The sequence below is a fragment of the Bidens hawaiensis genome, unplaced genomic scaffold (genome assembly GCF_021521415.1).
Source record: "Bidens hawaiensis isolate Kalapana, Puna unplaced genomic scaffold, B.hawaiensis_p1.1 tig00008152_1, whole genome shotgun sequence".
NCBI lineage: Eukaryota > Viridiplantae > Streptophyta > Magnoliopsida > Asterales > Asteraceae > Bidens > Bidens hawaiensis.
The window spans coordinates 290727-309071 of record NW_027491581.1 but is presented as its reverse complement, the minus strand read 5'-3'; the positions used below and the strand labels follow the sequence as shown (position 1 = coordinate 309071).

General features: G+C 33.6%; 1 protein-coding gene and 2 pseudogenes across 3 annotated transcripts; 1 reads left to right on the top strand and 2 right to left on the bottom strand.

Annotated features, from left to right (window-relative positions):
* Positions 1–1465: 1465 nt before the first annotated feature.
* On the bottom strand, positions 1466–4581 carry LOC143637234 (WAT1-related protein At2g37460-like; annotated as a pseudogene).
* A 1490-nt stretch (positions 4582–6071) lies between these two features.
* Positions 6072–13874, top strand: LOC143637217 (uncharacterized). Of its 2 annotated transcripts, XM_077104661.1 has the most exons (7): positions 6072–6453; positions 8065–8092; positions 8465–9337; positions 10078–10146; positions 10234–10432; positions 10520–10605; positions 13708–13874. In XM_077104661.1, exons 2-6 carry the CDS (start codon positions 8090–8092, stop codon positions 10585–10587), a joined length of 1212 nt encoding a protein of 403 aa, XP_076960776.1. In that variant the 5' UTR covers positions 6072–6453; positions 8065–8089; the 3' UTR covers positions 10588–10605; positions 13708–13874. The 2 variants fall into 2 exon arrangements, with proteins under 2 accessions (XP_076960776.1, XP_076960777.1); XM_077104662.1 differs by lacking the exons at positions 10520–10605; positions 13708–13874 and having other exon boundaries at positions 10217–10359.
* Positions 10710–13397, bottom strand: LOC143637219 (WAT1-related protein At2g37460-like; annotated as a pseudogene). Its single transcript, XR_013154390.1, has 7 exons — positions 13141–13397; positions 12535–12597; positions 12348–12464; positions 11707–11947; positions 11459–11620; positions 11082–11233; positions 10710–11012 (listed from the first exon to the last, which is right to left on the bottom strand). The product of XR_013154390.1 is annotated as a WAT1-related protein At2g37460-like (transcript).
* Positions 13875–18345: the final 4471 nt, after the last annotated feature.

Genomic DNA, 18345 nt, shown 5'->3' with positions numbered 1-18345 from the left:
TCATCTACTCACAACACCCTAAACTACTCCCTAAATTATAAAAAACCCCACTCAACAAATTTGATGATCTGAATGCGAATGCTCTTAAGCCCTCTTTGGGAAACATGAATGATATCATTTTGACAGATAAACTCGAGTGTTTATTGTGAAAATTTGTCTGATTATCGCATATAATGGGGCAACTAAAAAGGATTTAAAAAAGAATGCATAATAAACTAAAGTTGAATAAACCTCTTATATTTCTTTGATAAAGTTTCTATGTCTGTGAGTTCATCTTCCTACATTTAGGGTATGTTTGGCAAAACTAGCGGGCAGCTGTAGCTGTAGCTGCTAGCTGGAAGCTGGTGGCTAGAAGCTGTAGCTGGTAGCTGTAGCTTTTAGAAATATTTAGGTGTTTGGTAGAGTAGCTGGAGCTTTTAATAAAACTAGTTGGGTGCCCGTGTGGTGCACCGTTTTAATCCGAAACCTATTTTGACTTGACCCTTTCGACTCAAAACCGTACCAACATGAACCGAACTAAATTAGCCATTTTTGCATCGACTCGTTCCGACCCTAATTTGGTCTTACACATGACCCGGGCTTGCCTGACTCGACTTGTTGTCAATTATAACCAATATTCACAAAATATGTAAATTTTTTAAAGTTAAAGAAGTATAACAATATGATACTCATATTAAAGAGAATAAAATGTTCGTTTTTATGATGCAAATTTTTTAAAAAAATATTAACGTGCGAAAAAGTTATGGTGTTTTAAAAAGTCATGGAGGTAATTGGTTTTGAATATTAGATTAAATATGTAATTATTATATGAATTAACAAAAGATTATGAAAGTTCAAATACCAAAATTGTAAAATTTGAAATACCAAAAACTTGTAGTATTTTCTAAACGCTAGTAGTTGGAGCTTTTAGCTTCAAGCTTTTTCTCCTAACCTAAAAGCTTCAAGCTACTCTAACTAAACAAGACTTTTCAATAAATATGAGTTTTTTCTTAAAAGCTTATAACTTAAAGCACTTAAAAGCTTTTTGCCAAACATACCCTTAATGTTTCTATGTCTACGGGTTCATCTTCTTACATTTTAGAAATCCTATTTCTGTAATTCTCTTTTATATTATTTGTCTTTTTTTTATAAATTTGTTCTTAACCTTATTACATTCTTCTTTCTTCAAAACATTTCTAGTTGCTACTTCTGACTTCTGAGCTTCCACAAATATATTGGAAAGAAGAAGGAATTGTGCCATAGAGAACTTGATTATGGCATGACACATTTCAAGCACAGTTGTATACATCATTTTATTATTGATATCTTCTATATAATTAAGTGAGTTCAATATCATAGTTACATGTTGATTTTACACTTAATCAATAAACCTATATAAGGAGGTTAATTTCCTCTTACCTTAAACTTGATAGCTTATTTTGTATCTATACTACATTTTTTTCCATGATTTCTTTTTTTTTTTTACTTAATTGACGGATGGAATGCTCGACTCAATATTTACTATTACATTAACCGTCTCATTTTGTGTATCACATTCTTCATCTGATGATTTGATAGTAATAACCTTGTGACAGCCGATTTCTTGATATTCTTTATCTAATATATGTTCTTCTTGTGATATTTTCTCCCCAACACAAAGCTCTTTATCCTTGCTTTTACACCAAATAACCATATATAACCCCGCAACTATCATAATAGCTCGATCCAACAACCCTGTAATAATATAATCAACTAGATGTCACTTTTTTATTCCATGTTTTTCGGTTAGTTATTTACTTTGATCACCTTCCAAGATATGTTTGCTCGGCTAGAATAATGGAGCCCATGATAGCTACGATTATCATGCTCAAAGGACTGAATGCGGTCACAAAAACCGGACCCCTGTCTTTCATTACTATTCCTTGGATGTAGTAAGCAAGACCCGAACTTATTATGCCCTGCATACACATAAATAAAAGTTTGATAGTCCATACTCCATAGTTATTGATAGAGTCTAGAATCTGGACTCAAACAAATGATTCAATTAATATAACATAATAACCCGATTCGAGATGGGAGGTCTCCGATTACCAGATTCGAGATGGGAAGTCTCTAATACAATGTTAAAGAAAAACCTAATACTTAGATAATAATAAACATTGACATCATCCTCATTATAACAAAATATATAAATAAACACTAGTAGAATAATAACTTGCCCTAAACTTTAGCTACTCTTTATTAATAGAATAATAACAGGTCCTAAATTAATTAACCCGCTATCTCCTCTTTTAATAACTGCTTTGACCAAGATATGGGACCGCATCAATACATCTCATTCGTACAAACGACTTGTCCTCAAGTCGAAAATCTGATAGTTGTGCCAAGCGATCAACCATTCAATTATAGGCTGATCTACATAATAGATACATCCAAAGCTAGAGCAGATTGTGAAGACCCTACGATTTCCTTGTCTTTTGCATCCACACCCTACCTTGATGACCGTTTGATTTCATCGATTTCCTTCTTATCATGTGTGTCCCATGTAATTACAGTTGGTTGTTCAGAGTCGGTATTCTTTTCCCCTTCCCCTAATTCCAATAGTTTGCATGTTAGGAATCGCCCGCGCTTCACATAATCATATATGTGTGGAAAGATTTTAGGAGTAGATTGCGATGACTGACTAACAACTGATAAGTTAGGTTTGAAGGCAGATGTTGATACTAGGTTTCTGTTGGGCTTCGTATGGCCAACTTTGGACTCGGATTCAAGGACCAAACTCGTGACATTAGGTTTATCAGATTTAATTTCAAAATATGATGACGATTTTTCTGGTTATAAGAGTTGACCATCTCGCCTCTTTTTTTGAACATTAAACTATCCTCGACCCCCATGTTCTTCCGACCTTTATCCGTTTTTTACAATAGCTGCCATCTATTATCATTTGGGACTTGATTTCTACACCATCACTCCTCAATCGTGAGAGTATGGTGTCGAGCTTGGCGGTGATGTTTTCAAATTATGCGACGATTTGATCGGACGTAAAACCGCTACCGCACTACCCTCGGTTTGAACGATACTTCCTTTAAATGTTTCCCGGAAATGGAAACAAATGATAGAGTCTAGAATCCGGACTCAAAAACAAAAGATTCAATTATTGGCCCGATACGAGTTGGGAGGTCTCCGATTACCCGTTTCAAGATAGAAAGTCTCCGATACAAGATTAAAGAAAACCTAATATTAATAATAAACATTGACATCATCCTCACTTTAACAAAAGATATAAATAAACACTAGTAGAATAATAACTTGTCCTAAACTTTAGCTACCCTTTATTAATAGAATAATAACCGGTCCCAAATTAATTAAACCACGATCCCCTTTTTTAATAATTTATTTGACCAAGATATGGGACCGTATCAGTTTACATCTACCATATTGCCTACTTGGTAGTTGATACTAGTTAAACGGGCCAAGTGCCCAAATTGTATATTTAATATTATTTTGTTTTATTCTTGATACTAGATACTAGACAAGGGAGGGTTACAATGAAAACCATATTCAACTTGAAAGCTTGTGACAACCACTTTAAAACAATAAGATTTTATTTTTTATTCTTTTATTTTTTATATATTATTAATATTTGCAAAAAATACCTAAAAAGGAATTATAAAATGTAGTTTGCTAAATTACATTTATGGATTTGATACGAGGTAATATATGTATATGACAAGTTATCTATATGTATCTTCATGAGCTACATGTAATTCTTTTTTATTTTGACAAAAAATAATAAAAACTCTAAAAAATTTAAAAACGGTTTTCATGAGTTTTCATGTATCTTATTGGTTTGTATTTAATCCATCCTCTTTAAAGATTTAGTCTTACACTGTATACTGTAGCTATAAGTGTGGCGTCCCACTTTATAGCCCAAACTACTGAGTTACCTTTCTCCATCACTAATGTTACTATTGCTCCTCACTGTGCCTAAGAGGCCAAGAAGCAAATCCAAGCGGTTAATGACAACTCAACGGGATAAGACTTTAGTGTAATTGCCTACATATTGCCAAAAAAACATTGTTAGCAATATTTAATTATCATATTTATCGTATATAAATTCCTACTTGCAAAACCATGAAACAAGACCAACTAAAACATCCAGTTGTGATCATAATAGCACCCTTAAGAGAATGATGTAACTCTACACCGTTGTTCACTGCATTTTTGTTGTTGTATTGTCCTTTCGTCCAAAATAGCTTTAAAACCGGGCCTTTAACCAGTGTCATAAGCATGGCTCCTGTAACGGTTGTAATTGTTCCAACTACTTTCGCTTGTCCACGGATACTCTTTAGGTTGACCACCTCAAGCTTGAGTAAACCAACAATCAAATCTTAATTCAGTCTAATTATAAATTGTGTTTTAATAATATTGGTTTTGTGTGTTAAACATTTTTTTGTGCCGTAGAATGCATGCAATGACAAAAGTTATAGCAGGAAGAACATTAGACACTAAAGAAACACGGATCTGACCCCTTAACAGGTCTTAGATTCAATGAGTCCACATGGTATGGTACGAACGATTACTAACAATGATACGAGTCATATCTCCCAAGTCCAATGACTGAAACCTGCAAAACAGACACCGTGAGCTCGTTACGGGAATGACAAGAGGGGGGGGGGTCTTTCCGTAACCACCCTCCGACGTGAGAATAAGTACTATTCCGGTTAAGATAAAGTACTTAGAGTATTTAGAGTAGATAGTTGGAAGTGAATGCCTACCTCATGAATATTGTGAAAGCATTTATAGCCGAAGGATATGGGAATATAATTGGTCTAGTTGTCCCTTTCTAGAAGATGCTCTCATAACCGTCTAGACACGTGTCCTCAAGTGATAGGTTAAGCTATACGACCCATGTGCATGGTTGTAACAACTTGGACACGTGTCCTTCTGCAATAGGACGAGATAAACCTAACCATGTGCACTGTTATAACAAGCTGGCCACATGTCCTTCCCATATTGGCTAGATAATCGCTTGCTATCTAAGAAAGGATTTTGGTAAATCTTCAAGGAGGTAGGTTTATTATAGCTGTCAATGTTTTAGCGATTTTAATCGTAGCAAGAATACGATTTTATTGGTATAAAACTTACTTTAAATTGACGCTAAAAAAACTAAGGGTCTGTTTGGTATGGGGTAATGGAATGGATGACGGAATGGAATGGATGTGGTAATGGAATGGACAAAGGAATTGAATGGGTTATTACCATTCCAATGAAATGTTTGGTTACCACGTGGGAATGAAATGAATTACTTCTTTGTATTGTTGGTAGGTAAGAAAAAACTAAAAAAATAAAATTAAAATGGTAGTGGTGGTGGTGGTGGAGGTGGGAGCGGTGGCGGTAACGGTGGAGGTGGTGGCTGTAACAGTGGAGGTGGTGGTGGGCAGTGGTGACTGTGGGCGACGTGTGTGATGGTGGGGCGATGATCGATGGATGCGGCGGGCGGCTGGAGGTGGTGGGTGGCTGGAACTGATGGCGATGGTTTGTGGAGGTGGGTGGTGGAAGCGGTGGACGCCGATGGTGGTGATTGGTGGTAATGGCGGCGGTGGTGGCAAGCATTGAGATATATATGCGACGGGCGGTGCTGGGTGGCCGGCACCGATGGCGATGGTTGGTGGAGGTGGTGGCGGCGGCGGTGGACGGCGATGGTGGTGGCTGGTGGCAGCGGCGGTGGTTGGTGGTGGTGGTGGGTGTTGATGTTGGGTGGTGGTGGTGGTGGGAGGGTGGTGGAGGTGATGTAGGGTGAATGAGAGAATATAATGAAAAAAAACATGGGGTATGGATGAAATGAAATTAGGGCTTTTTAGAGGGAATGAAATGGACTAGGTAATGGGTCATTCAATTCCTTTGATTAACCAAACACTATTTTTTATTTCCTCACAATAGGTCATTCCATTCCATCCTCCATTCTTGCATAACAAACGCTACCTAATTTACATGACCTTTGGTTTGCCTTTTATAACTTCCTTAAAACATAAATGTAACTTTTTTTTTTAACTAGAATTAAAAATAAAACATAAAAGTAAAAAACATAAAGCACTACAACGAAAATAAAAAAAAATAGCCTATACATTCAAACCTAGGCTACGTGTCATCAAAAACAATCCATAAGCACACAACACTTGAAAACTCACAATCCCCTGTATCCAACTCCACCATAAAGTGTTAAAATCACCTCGAACTCCAGCCCATCCATCAATCCAACGACCCAAATCCGTCCACGTACGCCGGTCCAACATCCTAATCGTGCATCACACCATATCTAACCCTTTCTTTAAACTAAAGCAACAAATCCACTCACAAACCTTCACTTTGCGTAGATCTCGCTTCCGTACACTTCTGTCACCGGATGGTTATTATTATTAATCCATCGTCAATTCATAATTTATAACACACCGCCGGAAAAGTTCGTTACAGGTATAATATTATTTGTTTACTGAGTTCAATTTGATCATTAGTATATGACTATATGCAATGCCAACTGTATTACTGTAGTTATTATCTGTATATTATTGTTAATCGATTGGAGATCGTACGTCGTTTGATTTTACCGAGGTTTTTGATTACTTTTGAACTTCAATTTGTTAATTTATTCATGTTTCTTCAGTTATTTTGTATATTATTTGTTATTGAGCTCAATGTGTTTGCTCATTAGCGTATGCAATGCGAACTGTAATTGTCTGTAAATTATTAATCCATTGGAGATCATAACTTGCTTGATTTTAACTAGGATTTTGAACTTTAATTTGTTAATTTATTTTTGTTTTCCAGTTATTTTTGCTTTATTTTAGGTATATTATCTGTTTTTGAGTTCAATGTGTTCATCAGTATATGCAATGCAAACTGTAATTATCTAGGGTTTTTTACTTTTTTTCTTTGTTAATTTCTGTTATTTGCAGTGTTTATGCTTCATTTTCGATTTAGAAGTATTAGAAGCAAATGCCTTGATTATTTTCTGAACTTGACTTTTAAGTGTTTTCAGCTGACTGGATCCAAATTGGCACTTAGAATATGAACATAGTTAGTAATTAGTACAAAATATCTGTTGATTAATATGATTAGTAGTTGATTTGATGCAACTTAAATGGGCCAAAATTACTACATTATTCTAAACGAGCTAAATATTCGTGTACTGTTCGGCGGAAAATTCGTTTATGTTCGTTCATTTAATAAACAAATGAACGCGAACAAAGTTTTTGTTCGCTTAATTAAATGAACAGCATGAACGCATGTTTTGTTTGTTCATTTATATTTATGTTCTTGAATGTCCGTTTATGTTCGTTCGTTATTTTATGCTCGTGAAAATTTTAATAAATACATAAGCAGTTATTTTTGTATAGATATAAACATAAAAGTTATCCGTTTATGTTTGGTCAATTGTTTCGTTTAAGTTAGTTTGTTTATGTTCGTTATGTTCGTGAACTGTCCGTTTAAGTTTTAAACGAATGAACGCAAACATGCCCATTTTCATCAGTATATGCAATGCGAGCTGTAAACCATTAATCAGTCGAGATCATATGCCGTTTGATCATGTGTGAGTTTTGAAAGTAGTGAGGTTGACTTTTAAGTGATTGCTAAAATATCTGTTGATTGATATGCTTAGTTGTTGATTTAATTTGACTTTAAATGATCAAAATTGCAGAAAACTTCTAATCAGTGAGATTAGGTAAAATTTAGCTTGACAATAATATTCTTATAATGTTATATCAATAATATGCTTAGTAGTTGATTTGATGACATTGCACTTCACATAATCAAAAACGTTAAGCGTAATTCGTAAATACACGGCAAACTTTATTAAAACCTTAAAAGGTGTTACAATAATATAAGTTTTAACTCTACAGACTGATTTAAACTTACAGCATAAACTGGTCAAAATCTTGTCACATTATAACATATCAGAAAGGACCTGTCTTTGTTAACATATAGTAGTGTTTGCAGCAATTTGTATAATTTGTATATGGTTTCTGTTTTGTAATTTGTCGGTGATTTGGTAACTTACCTGAAAGATTATATTTTTGTGAACAGGGGATCAGAAAAGCAATGCAAAAACATGGTATGCTTATCTTTCTTTCTTTCTTTCTTTTAATTTCTTTTAATACAGTTACAGTTTTCAATATATAAATCATAAACACGTTACATAAAATGCTGTAAATATTACTATGTTAACAACCATAGTAATTATGCCAATTTTTTTGTCATATATGTAACATCAAAATAGTTGGTATGCATTTTCTGTAGCAAAATGCATTTTCCCAATGTATGGGAAACTTTTGTTTAAAAACTTAATGGTGCTTAGCATTTATGCAAGTAATTTTATTAACTTTTAGCAAATTCATTGACTAGATATACAAATTGACTGTTCTTATGCGCTTTTTAGAAAATTTGAATAATCTTATGACACTACTCACCGCTTCAGTCTTACCAGAACATAAGTGAAAATGGTGAAATAACACACAGTAATTCTTCACGAGCGGAGCCAAAACGTTCACATAATTGGTTTATGGATGGAAACAAAGCAGAATTATTTCCCAACAAGAAACAGGCAGTTGAAGTTATAAACGTTCCACACCCGAATTCATACACTGCACTCTTAAACTCAAACATCTATTGTGAAAATCCGTCTAATTTCTCCTCTGTAGCGGGTCAATTACAATTCAGTGAACGGTTGCTTGACAATGAACCACCAAGAACAACAACCAACTCATTCGGGATTGATTCCACATTTGGAGGTTTTAGTTATGGCGGGATTAGGAAAGTCAAAGTTAGCCAAGTCAAAGATTCTGATGAGTTTCTGGCCGACACTTTCAGCAGGGTGGATAATAGTAATATTTCAACAATCACTCAATCATTAATCAAAGAGGATGATAACTCTATATCTATGGATGCTTTCAATGAACAAAACAGTTCTTTATCAATGAATCTTCTTTTCAAAACTAATGACAGTGATTTATCAATGAGACATTCATTTGGTGAAGATAATGTTATATCGTTTGGTGGATTAAATGATGATGCAGATAATATTAGTTCTTCTGGAAGACTTGTATGTAATTATGACTTTTTGATGGGTCAATCTTCGGTTCAAAGAGCTACTGAAGAAACGGGTTTGTCTGAATCTACAAGTGATGCGGTTATTAGTGGTGGACACGTAATTTCCCCCTCAGATTCTGGTTTAAAGAAAAAGGACCAAAAAGTAAATAAAAAGATTCCTCCAAACAATTTTCCTTCAAATGTTAGAAGTTTGTTGTCAACTGGTATGCTAGATGGTGTTCCCGTGAAGTATGTTGCATGGTCAAGAGAGGTATCTTATATGCGTTATGCAAATTAATGTATTTTTTTTGGCAATTATCAAGAAAAGAGAAAAAAAACCATAGACTTTCACTGAATATGCATGTAAGTAGGCGTGTAAACGAATCGAATAGAACGTTCAGTGGGAAGACCGTTTTTTAACAAACGAACAACATGTTCATTCGTGACGGATGAACATGAACAAGAAAACTTCGTTCGTTTAATTGTTCATGTTCGAATTGTTTGTTCTGTTAATGTCAAGTGGACGAAACCTTCGTGTTTGTTCAGTCGTTTATAGGCCTACAAGAAAGTAATGAGACCTCATTTTCATGATTAAACCCTTAAGTAATAAAACTTAGCGAAATGTTCGTTTTATAAAATTTTAAGGATTTGATCAAGTAAAAAAGGCCTTTATATATAATTCTAAAAAGTTGAAAATTTAACCATGTACAAGAGATTATTTTTGTTAAAAATTAAAGTACAAGGAGTTTATTGTTTAAGTTCTTGTATTTAAGTGAGTTAATCTTTCAAAATTAACGTCAAAGAAACTTATTTTCCGATATAGCAAGCCTATTGTTATTATTATTATTATTTAGACAAATAACCTATGTTTTTTCCCCCTAATAATTCATATGCTTGATAGAAGGAACTTCATGGTGTTATTAAAGGTGCAAGCCAAGCCTGTTGTTATTGTTATTATTATTTAGACAAATAACCTATGTTTTTTCCCCTAATAATTCATATGCTTGATAGAAGGAACTTCATGGTGTTATTAAAGGTGCAACCTATCTTTGTGGCTGTAAATCATGTACTTTTTCAAAGGTTAGCTTATTGCATAATGTGATACTTATGTAAGTAATATTTAATCCATTTTTGCTCACCTAACAACCAGGTATTTAATATTTTAAGGCGATTAATGCTTATGAGTTCGAGCGTCACGCTGGTTGCAAAACAAAGCACCCAAATAATCATATCTACTTTGAGAACGGGAAAACAGTTTATGGTGTTGTTCAAGAACTAAGAAACACACCTCAAAATATGTTGTTTGAAGTTATTCAGAGGATTACTGGATCACAAATCAACCAGAAATCTTTTCGAATTTGGAAAGGTGTGTTTTTTATTTATTATTTTTTTATATTATTTGTCTTTATATATATTATTTATTCATGACCGCATAATTTTTATTTGTTTTCAGAATCGTTTCTAGCTGCTACTCGTGAGCTTCAACGGATATATGGCAAGGAAGAAGGAACCGTGTCATAGAGAGTTGACTTGGTCAAGGTACACATATTTTGTCACTCTATGAAGTAATAATATTAGATATGGACTTTAAGATCATAGTACCATAACTAGGTTAATAACATTGGTTCCAAAAAACATGACCATTTCTAAGGGAAGTTCATTTTCTTATACATTAATATCAACGCCTTATTTTGCTACCACCTACTCCCAATCAATGCCACATTTTTTTCCATAATTGTTTTTGAATATTTCTCTGCTCAACATTTACTGTTGCATACATCATCTGTCTGATTATTACCATCTGATGATTTTATAGTAATAACTTTGTGACAACCGTCTTCTTCATATTCCTTTTCCAACATTTGGTTTTCTGGTGATATTGAAGGCTCGATATCCTTGCTTTTACCCCAAACAACCCTGCAACTATGACAATAGCTCCAAGAACCCTGTGTGAACATAAATGAGTTAAACGATAAAAAAAAATTAGGATTTTTTACTTTTATAATTTTTTTTACCTTCCTAGATATGTTTGCTCGGCTAGAATAATAGAGCCCATGATAGCTACAATTATCATACTCAACGGACTGAATGCAGTCACAAAAACCGGACCCCTATCTTTCATTATTATTCCTTGGATGTAGTAAGCAAGACCTGAACATATTACACCCTGTATAGATATAAAAGTTGGTTAACCCATAGTTATTAATTATTTTAGTTAGACTAGTTATATGATTATCATATCTAGAAGGTATTCAAGTGTAATGTTATTCTCTTTATATAGAGCGGAATGCATATGTAACCCTATTTCATACACAGTCAATATACAATACAATTATGTGGTTCATCTATTGTTACAAATTATATATTGTTTTAATTATTTAGATATCCTTACACTGTAAATTGTTGCTAGAAGTGTGGTGTCCCACTTAATAACCCAAACTGCTGAGTTCCCTCTTTCCATCACTAATGCCACAATTGCCCCTTCAATTGTGCCCAAGAAGCAAACCCAAGCAGTTAATGACAGCTCAGCGGGATAAGACTTTAGTGTGATTGCCTGATTATTACCAAAAAAAATATATTAAAAATTAGAATTGATAATAATAAATGATTATCATATCTATCTGAAATATGAATTCTTACTTGCAAAACCATGAAGCAAGCCCAACTAAAACATCCAATTGTGATCATAATAGCACCCTTGAGAGAATGATGTAAATCTACGCCGTTGTTTACTACATTTTTGTTGTATCGTCCTTTTGTCCAAAATAGCTCTAAAACCGGGCCCTTAACCAGTGTCATAAGCATGGCTCCTGTAACGGTTGTAATTGTTCCAACTACTTTGGCTTGGCTGCGGATACTCTTTAGGTTGACCACCTCAAGCCTGAGTCAATAAAAACTTACCAGTTTAATAAAACTACTCTCTTTTGTCGATTTTTCATATATATTGCGTTACATATGATTACAAAAACAGTACTATTACATCAATATTCTAAATCTTTGAATAAAACGGTTTAAGAGGTTGTATGCATTAATAACGTTTTTTAATTATAGGGTGGGTTATTTTTAGTGTCTTTTACATATATACTGTGTTAGTTACATATGATTACAGGAACATTAGTATCACAATAGTTTCTTTAATCTGGTTGCTAATGATGGTTTTATGCGCATGAATTTAATGGAAGTTAGAACATAAATATATTGTGACACATGCCATGCATATGTTTTACTCAATCATTGCTGTGCATGTTATGCATGTCAATTATAATTTTTTTTCTTTTTACCTTAGAATGAATGCCATGATAAAAGTGATAGCAGGAAGAACATTGCACATTGAAACTGCAAATGTTGCTGTTGTGGCTTTCATCCCTAGAAAATAAAGATTCTGATCAATAACGGGCCTGTCAAACAAGAAACACACGTTAATCATCTAATCATTATTTCTAATTATTAAGAAATATTAGAACTTACTCCAATAGTGCAAGCAGCATAAGCTTCACAAAAATCGATTTTGTCATCTTCGGTCTTGTTTTCCTGTTACAAAGAAATTATTAGTGAAATATGATCATAAATGAAGATTAAAATGAACTGGTGTATCTGTGTGTAGGAATTTAAAGAGCTGAGCCTGAGCTTGACTCATTTAACTTATGATAGCTTGAGCTTGGCTCGTTTTGAGCTTTATTTTTGGAGCTTAAGCTCGGCTTGTTTTGATCTTTTTTAATAAAGCTTGAGTTCGGCTCGTGAGTCTTTTTGTTAATTAATTTATATACATATTTAAATAGAACTTGTGTACATAACATAATATGTATTGCTTATTTTTTATCATAAATTTATATATATAAATGTTAAATATACTAAATGAAGTATATAAATAGTAGGCTTGTTAGCTCACGAGCCAGCCTGTGCATAAGTGAAGCTCGGGTTTGGCTTGCTTATTAAACATGCTTGTTTTTAGGTTCAAGGCGGGCTCGATTTGAGCTTTTAGCAAGTCAATCTCGAGCAGCTCACGGCGGGTTGGCTCGCTGACACTTGACACTTCTGTGTGTGTGAAAGAGTCAAAGAGAGAGAGATGGATACTTGTCTAGAACCATGGCGAAAGGGGCCATGGCAACGGTTGCAACCGCATGGCGATAAACAACAAATACATAATTACTCATTCCTTCATTCAGAGCAACTTTGGAAATAACATCCATTCCCGCAAGACCGAATTGCAAAAAAATGACTGCAAAGAAGGGTTTCCCCTTTCTAAAAAACTCACTCATTCTTTCATTTTTTTCAATTGCGACATTCTTATTCATCGCGATATGTTAATGATGGCTTAAAAAGCTTGTAAGTTATAAAACTTGTTTCAGTTGTATGGAAATATGCTACCCTCTATGTCTATATATATATAAGGCTTCACCAGTGTGAATAATCCTTTCAGATACTTTGCATGTTTACCCATCCCCACTTTTATCCTGAAAACAACACTTAAGTGGAAAAAAATGATGTCACTTTATATTATGAATGGCATTCTTTTATAATTTCCTACTTTTGATATATATAAAAAGGTTAATTAAAAAATCATTAACTTTATATATTGGCTTTTTGAACTTAGTTTTGGGAGATATGTATAGCATTAAACATATTTTGGGTGTTTTGCAGGGGGGAGATTGCAAAAATAGCGGCTGAGGCTCTACCTTAAACTTTGGAAGCGAAAAACATGTTGAGTTTCCGTTATGATTTCGGTATGTTTTTTGTTGGCCAAGTTAAGCTGTTTATGGTAAAATGTTGTGATTTGTGAAGTAGCATAATTAAAGGCGTGTTTGTTATGATTGCGTACTAATTAAAATGATGAAGTTGGTTATCTTAAAAGGGACGGTCACTGCATAAAAAAGTAATAAACTTTGCCCTGATTTTGGTAATAATTATCATGAAAACATTATTTTCATGTCTAAAAAGTTAGCCAAGTTTCAATTTTTTTTTATGAAAAGCCATAAAATTTGAGTTTTTTTAGGTAGTGTATGCACGTTACCCATGTGACTAAGTCAAAATGTCAACGTTTAATACGTTAACTAGGTTACAAATTACCTTGCGATGACTAGTATTTTATACGATTCCCAAATAGATCACGTCACAAACTTATAGGTTTTGGATTCTAATATCTAACCTATTTAATAAACATGTGTTTGGGTTTACTTGTTTAACCCGCTTAATTAAACATGTACACCGTCTCGTATAACCCATATGTTACAGCTTGTTGCTTTTACAACTGAATTCCAACCCATTTACAACCTATACCTGTTTGAGTCACATTGGTAGGTGGGTTGAACGGGTTGTGTTCAGTTAGGGTTGAGACACTGTCGTGTTTGGGTTGTGTTCAGTTAGGGTTGAGACACTGTCGTGTTTGGGTTCATTCGACCTCCAACCGAACACAATTGCTACTTTTTTATATGTAATAACCCCAGTCTAAGACCCGGGGCCCGGCTCCACTCTCACCGCCTTTAAAACAGCATACATATAAAATGCCATGTGCTTTATTCTCCAAATCAAAACCTAGTTCTTAAACTAAGCAGTAGGCACTCAAAAGCATACTGTAGAGTTAGTATAATTCTATATTTAGCCATTTGTGCTTTCCTCATAAGCAATGCACCATCAAATCTTTTAACTTAGAATCAAGAATCAAGAATCTAGAATCCACTTTAATATTATCTGTTATCCTTGTTTCATTATTCGGTTCATATTCGAAAATTTATATCCTGCCTAATTGTTCACGGGTTTTCATTTCTTACCCGCACTTAATTGTCTTTATGACCTCATCATAGGATTTATCGTTCTGTTTACTTGAAAACCTTACAATGGTTGTACTTTATAGCTTGGCTCTTGTAACGCGTGTTAAATATGTTATGCTTTGTTTGTTACCGGGTGATTAGTTGATGGGCATTGGACAATAATAATGCAAAGTGAAAGTTGTGTATGAAAGCACTAATGTTTTGAGTCAAAAGCCATTTCTTTTAAAAGGGGGAAATGAATGATAGTGTAGGGCAATTGGGTTGTTTTATATGTTCTCCACGTAATTTACTACTTTGCTTTTGTGTGGTGGACAATGTCGTAGATTGTGTTGTTTCATTGTTGGAGACCTTTGTTTCAGTATCAATGTGTTTGTGATTTGTGTTTTTCTGGCCCTATGTCGGTAGCGATTGTTTGTAGTATGTGCCCTTTCACTTCATGGAAGTGTCGCTTAGACATAGTGGTTGCAAAATGAGAGTGGTGATAGAGTTTGTGACGGGTTTAAAATGTAGCTTTGGGTACGAGTCTAGACACCAAGTGTGCTTGACGGCCTAACCTGCAATCAAACATAGATGTGGTTAGTAGGTTCCACGTATTGGTAGAGTTAGGGTTATAATAGACGAAGTTAGACTTGTTTAACCAACCAAACGATGAAACCGAACACAAAAATGAATAAAATAATAATATTGGTTTCTTGTTTCATTCAAATGAAAATGTTGTAGTGTTTATTTATGTGTGTTCGTTGATATGTTAAATGAACACAAATGGACATTTATCTAATTATGCACGTTGCAAATATAAGAAAAGATCAAAACTTATGAAGTGTGAAAGAATTATTAATCAAGCCATATGAATGCTATTGGTTAATATGGGAGGGGCAAATTGGGAATAGACACAATTGGTGATATTTTTTTTATTTAGTTCATTATTTTAAAATATAACTTTCGTAAACTTTTTTACTTTTAAGCAAATCATTACTTTTAAAACGGCCATTTTTTTTAAAGGTTGATACACACTGTGTACAATGGTGCGTCTAAGCTGTGTCAAACCCATCATTATATATTATACATTTATACGGTATGCCACGAATCATCTACGCTGTGTGAGGAAATCATTATATGGTGGTTAGCTTTACATGTTTTTATGCTTAAAATATGTGTAATTCGATTATAGCTCGCCAAGTCACGTGTCACGGCCTAGTTGCTCTTCATGTTTTTAACTCGTCGTTGAATAACCGTCTGTTACAAAAATAAATGAAGAACATAGTTTGTATATTTTGTTCTAAAAGAAAAAAAAACACTATTTATGAATATTTATTAATTAACGTGTTTTTATTGAAAAAAAAAAAGAAATCTATTGTATTGTTAACAAATATGCGTCCTGTGACATTGACATGTATAAATTTATATTTCTTTAGAAAAGAATCATAACATCCACCAATCGAGGGTGAGTATTCTAAAATTTCTAATCATAAAAGGTATCGGTGCTAAGAATATTTTAGATTAAAGTAATATTTATTTAATGCATATGGTACATGCATAAGCTTATAATTAATCCAAAGTTATTAAAACTTGAAATATATTATGTGCGAAGTGATAGTTAAACATGAAAATAATTTGAGCAAGGAAACATGAGAGATGAAAACAGTTTTTAGTGACGAATAATTGAGAATTATATAATGCATATGAAATTGAAAGTGTACATGAGATGCATAATTTGGTTATCTAACCGTTTTGTTTCCTCTTTTTTATGTATTTGTATTATGTGGTTCCATAATTATTTTTGGTGAATTGAATTCATTAATCTATTAGTTTGAATTATGACCCGTTAATTGATAATAATTCATATCGACAATTTATTTAACTAATATCATTTTTAACTTTCACATCCTTTGTCAATAAGAGCCCCGGTCTAATGGAGAAATAATTTTGCATGTACCATATGCTAAATAATTGATATCTTTATCTCAATCAGAATATTAAAAAGAAATTTGAGATTAACTACATACATGAAAATTAAAGCCTGATAGGATTAATTTTTTAGAATTGGATTGTCACGTGTAACAAAAATTAAGTTGAAAGTTGTTTTGTATTTTTTTTTTTAATATTCTTGGCCCATGGGTTGTATGCTAAATTATTAAAATTCAGTTTTATTAAAAAAAATTAAAATTGATTATGTTATTAACGTTGTATTATATAGTGGAGTAATTAAAGTAAGTGGATGAATGGATAATACATTTTGGATATAGTTTTTCAAATCTTTTTGAGAAATGAATATTATTTGGTGGAGTCCCTTTAGATGAAGCTGACTGCTGATGTTGGAAGTGATGGAACTAAACGTCATACTATTCTATTCCTTAGAATCAATTTTTTTATATTGACTTTTAAAATGGTATTAGTTATTTTGTTTCAACCTTTTGATTTATCTTTTATTTACAATTCTATCAATTTTTTTAGACTAAACTATGTTTGGTTCAATGTTATAACCCATAACGTTTCGTGTTTGGTTTAGTTTTAGATCGTGTTTAATTGTGATTATTTTTAGAATGTTGTTATCGGGTTTTGGCTGGGATGTAGGGTGGGTGTCAAGTTGAAACGTTTGAACTTAAAATTCTTAGGAAAATTGAAATGAAGATTGGACTAACATTGGGTGAGTCGGGCTCGGTGTTTTTGAGTTGAGTTGGTCCCCCCGATTTGGGCTATGACCGGTTACGAATTCTGAATGCTAAGAGGTTTTATCACTAGCTTATGAACTACACACATACACAATCTTATTATAAGATAATATAATAATTAAGTGTGTTTAGCCGGGTGAAACTGAACTTGAATTCACTCTTAAAACTATAACCAGGTTAGGATCGTACCGGTAGTCTCAGGTTGGTCCTGTGATAAATATTTAGGTTACTATGTCCAACCCAAATCCTGCTCAACCTTAATTAGGGAGGCGAACTATATTTATTCTCTCTTTTTGCTATTTTTAATAATTTTCTGGCATTGCTGTTTACACCAAATATCAACATCCATGATATTGCCTTGTCGTCTTTGCTCTATCAAGCACTAATTTATCTGATATTAACACCCAATATATCCAAAACAATAATGGGAAAATCCCTAAATTGTTTATTAACCCCATAAAAATAAGAGAATGTCCACCAGATTAAAAAATTCCAAACATATCCATTAAAACAGTGGCGAAGCTTGGACATACACGTCGAGTGGCCGGACTCAATATGTATAAAAGAAATTCATAAACTAGACGGGGACGGGCCCAAAATTTCAGTTCAAAACGAGTAAATTTACACTATGTATAAAAATATTCGGCCGGAAAAGGATAAATTTACACTACCGAGCATAAAAAACGGAGTGTCCGGGCTCAAACTTTTGGTTAGAAACAAGTAAATTTACACCATGTATAAAAGTTTTCGAGCGAAAAAGAATAAATTTACCTTACCGAGCAAAAAACAGAGGGGGCCGGAATCAAATTTTCGGTTGGAAACGGGTCAATTTACACTAT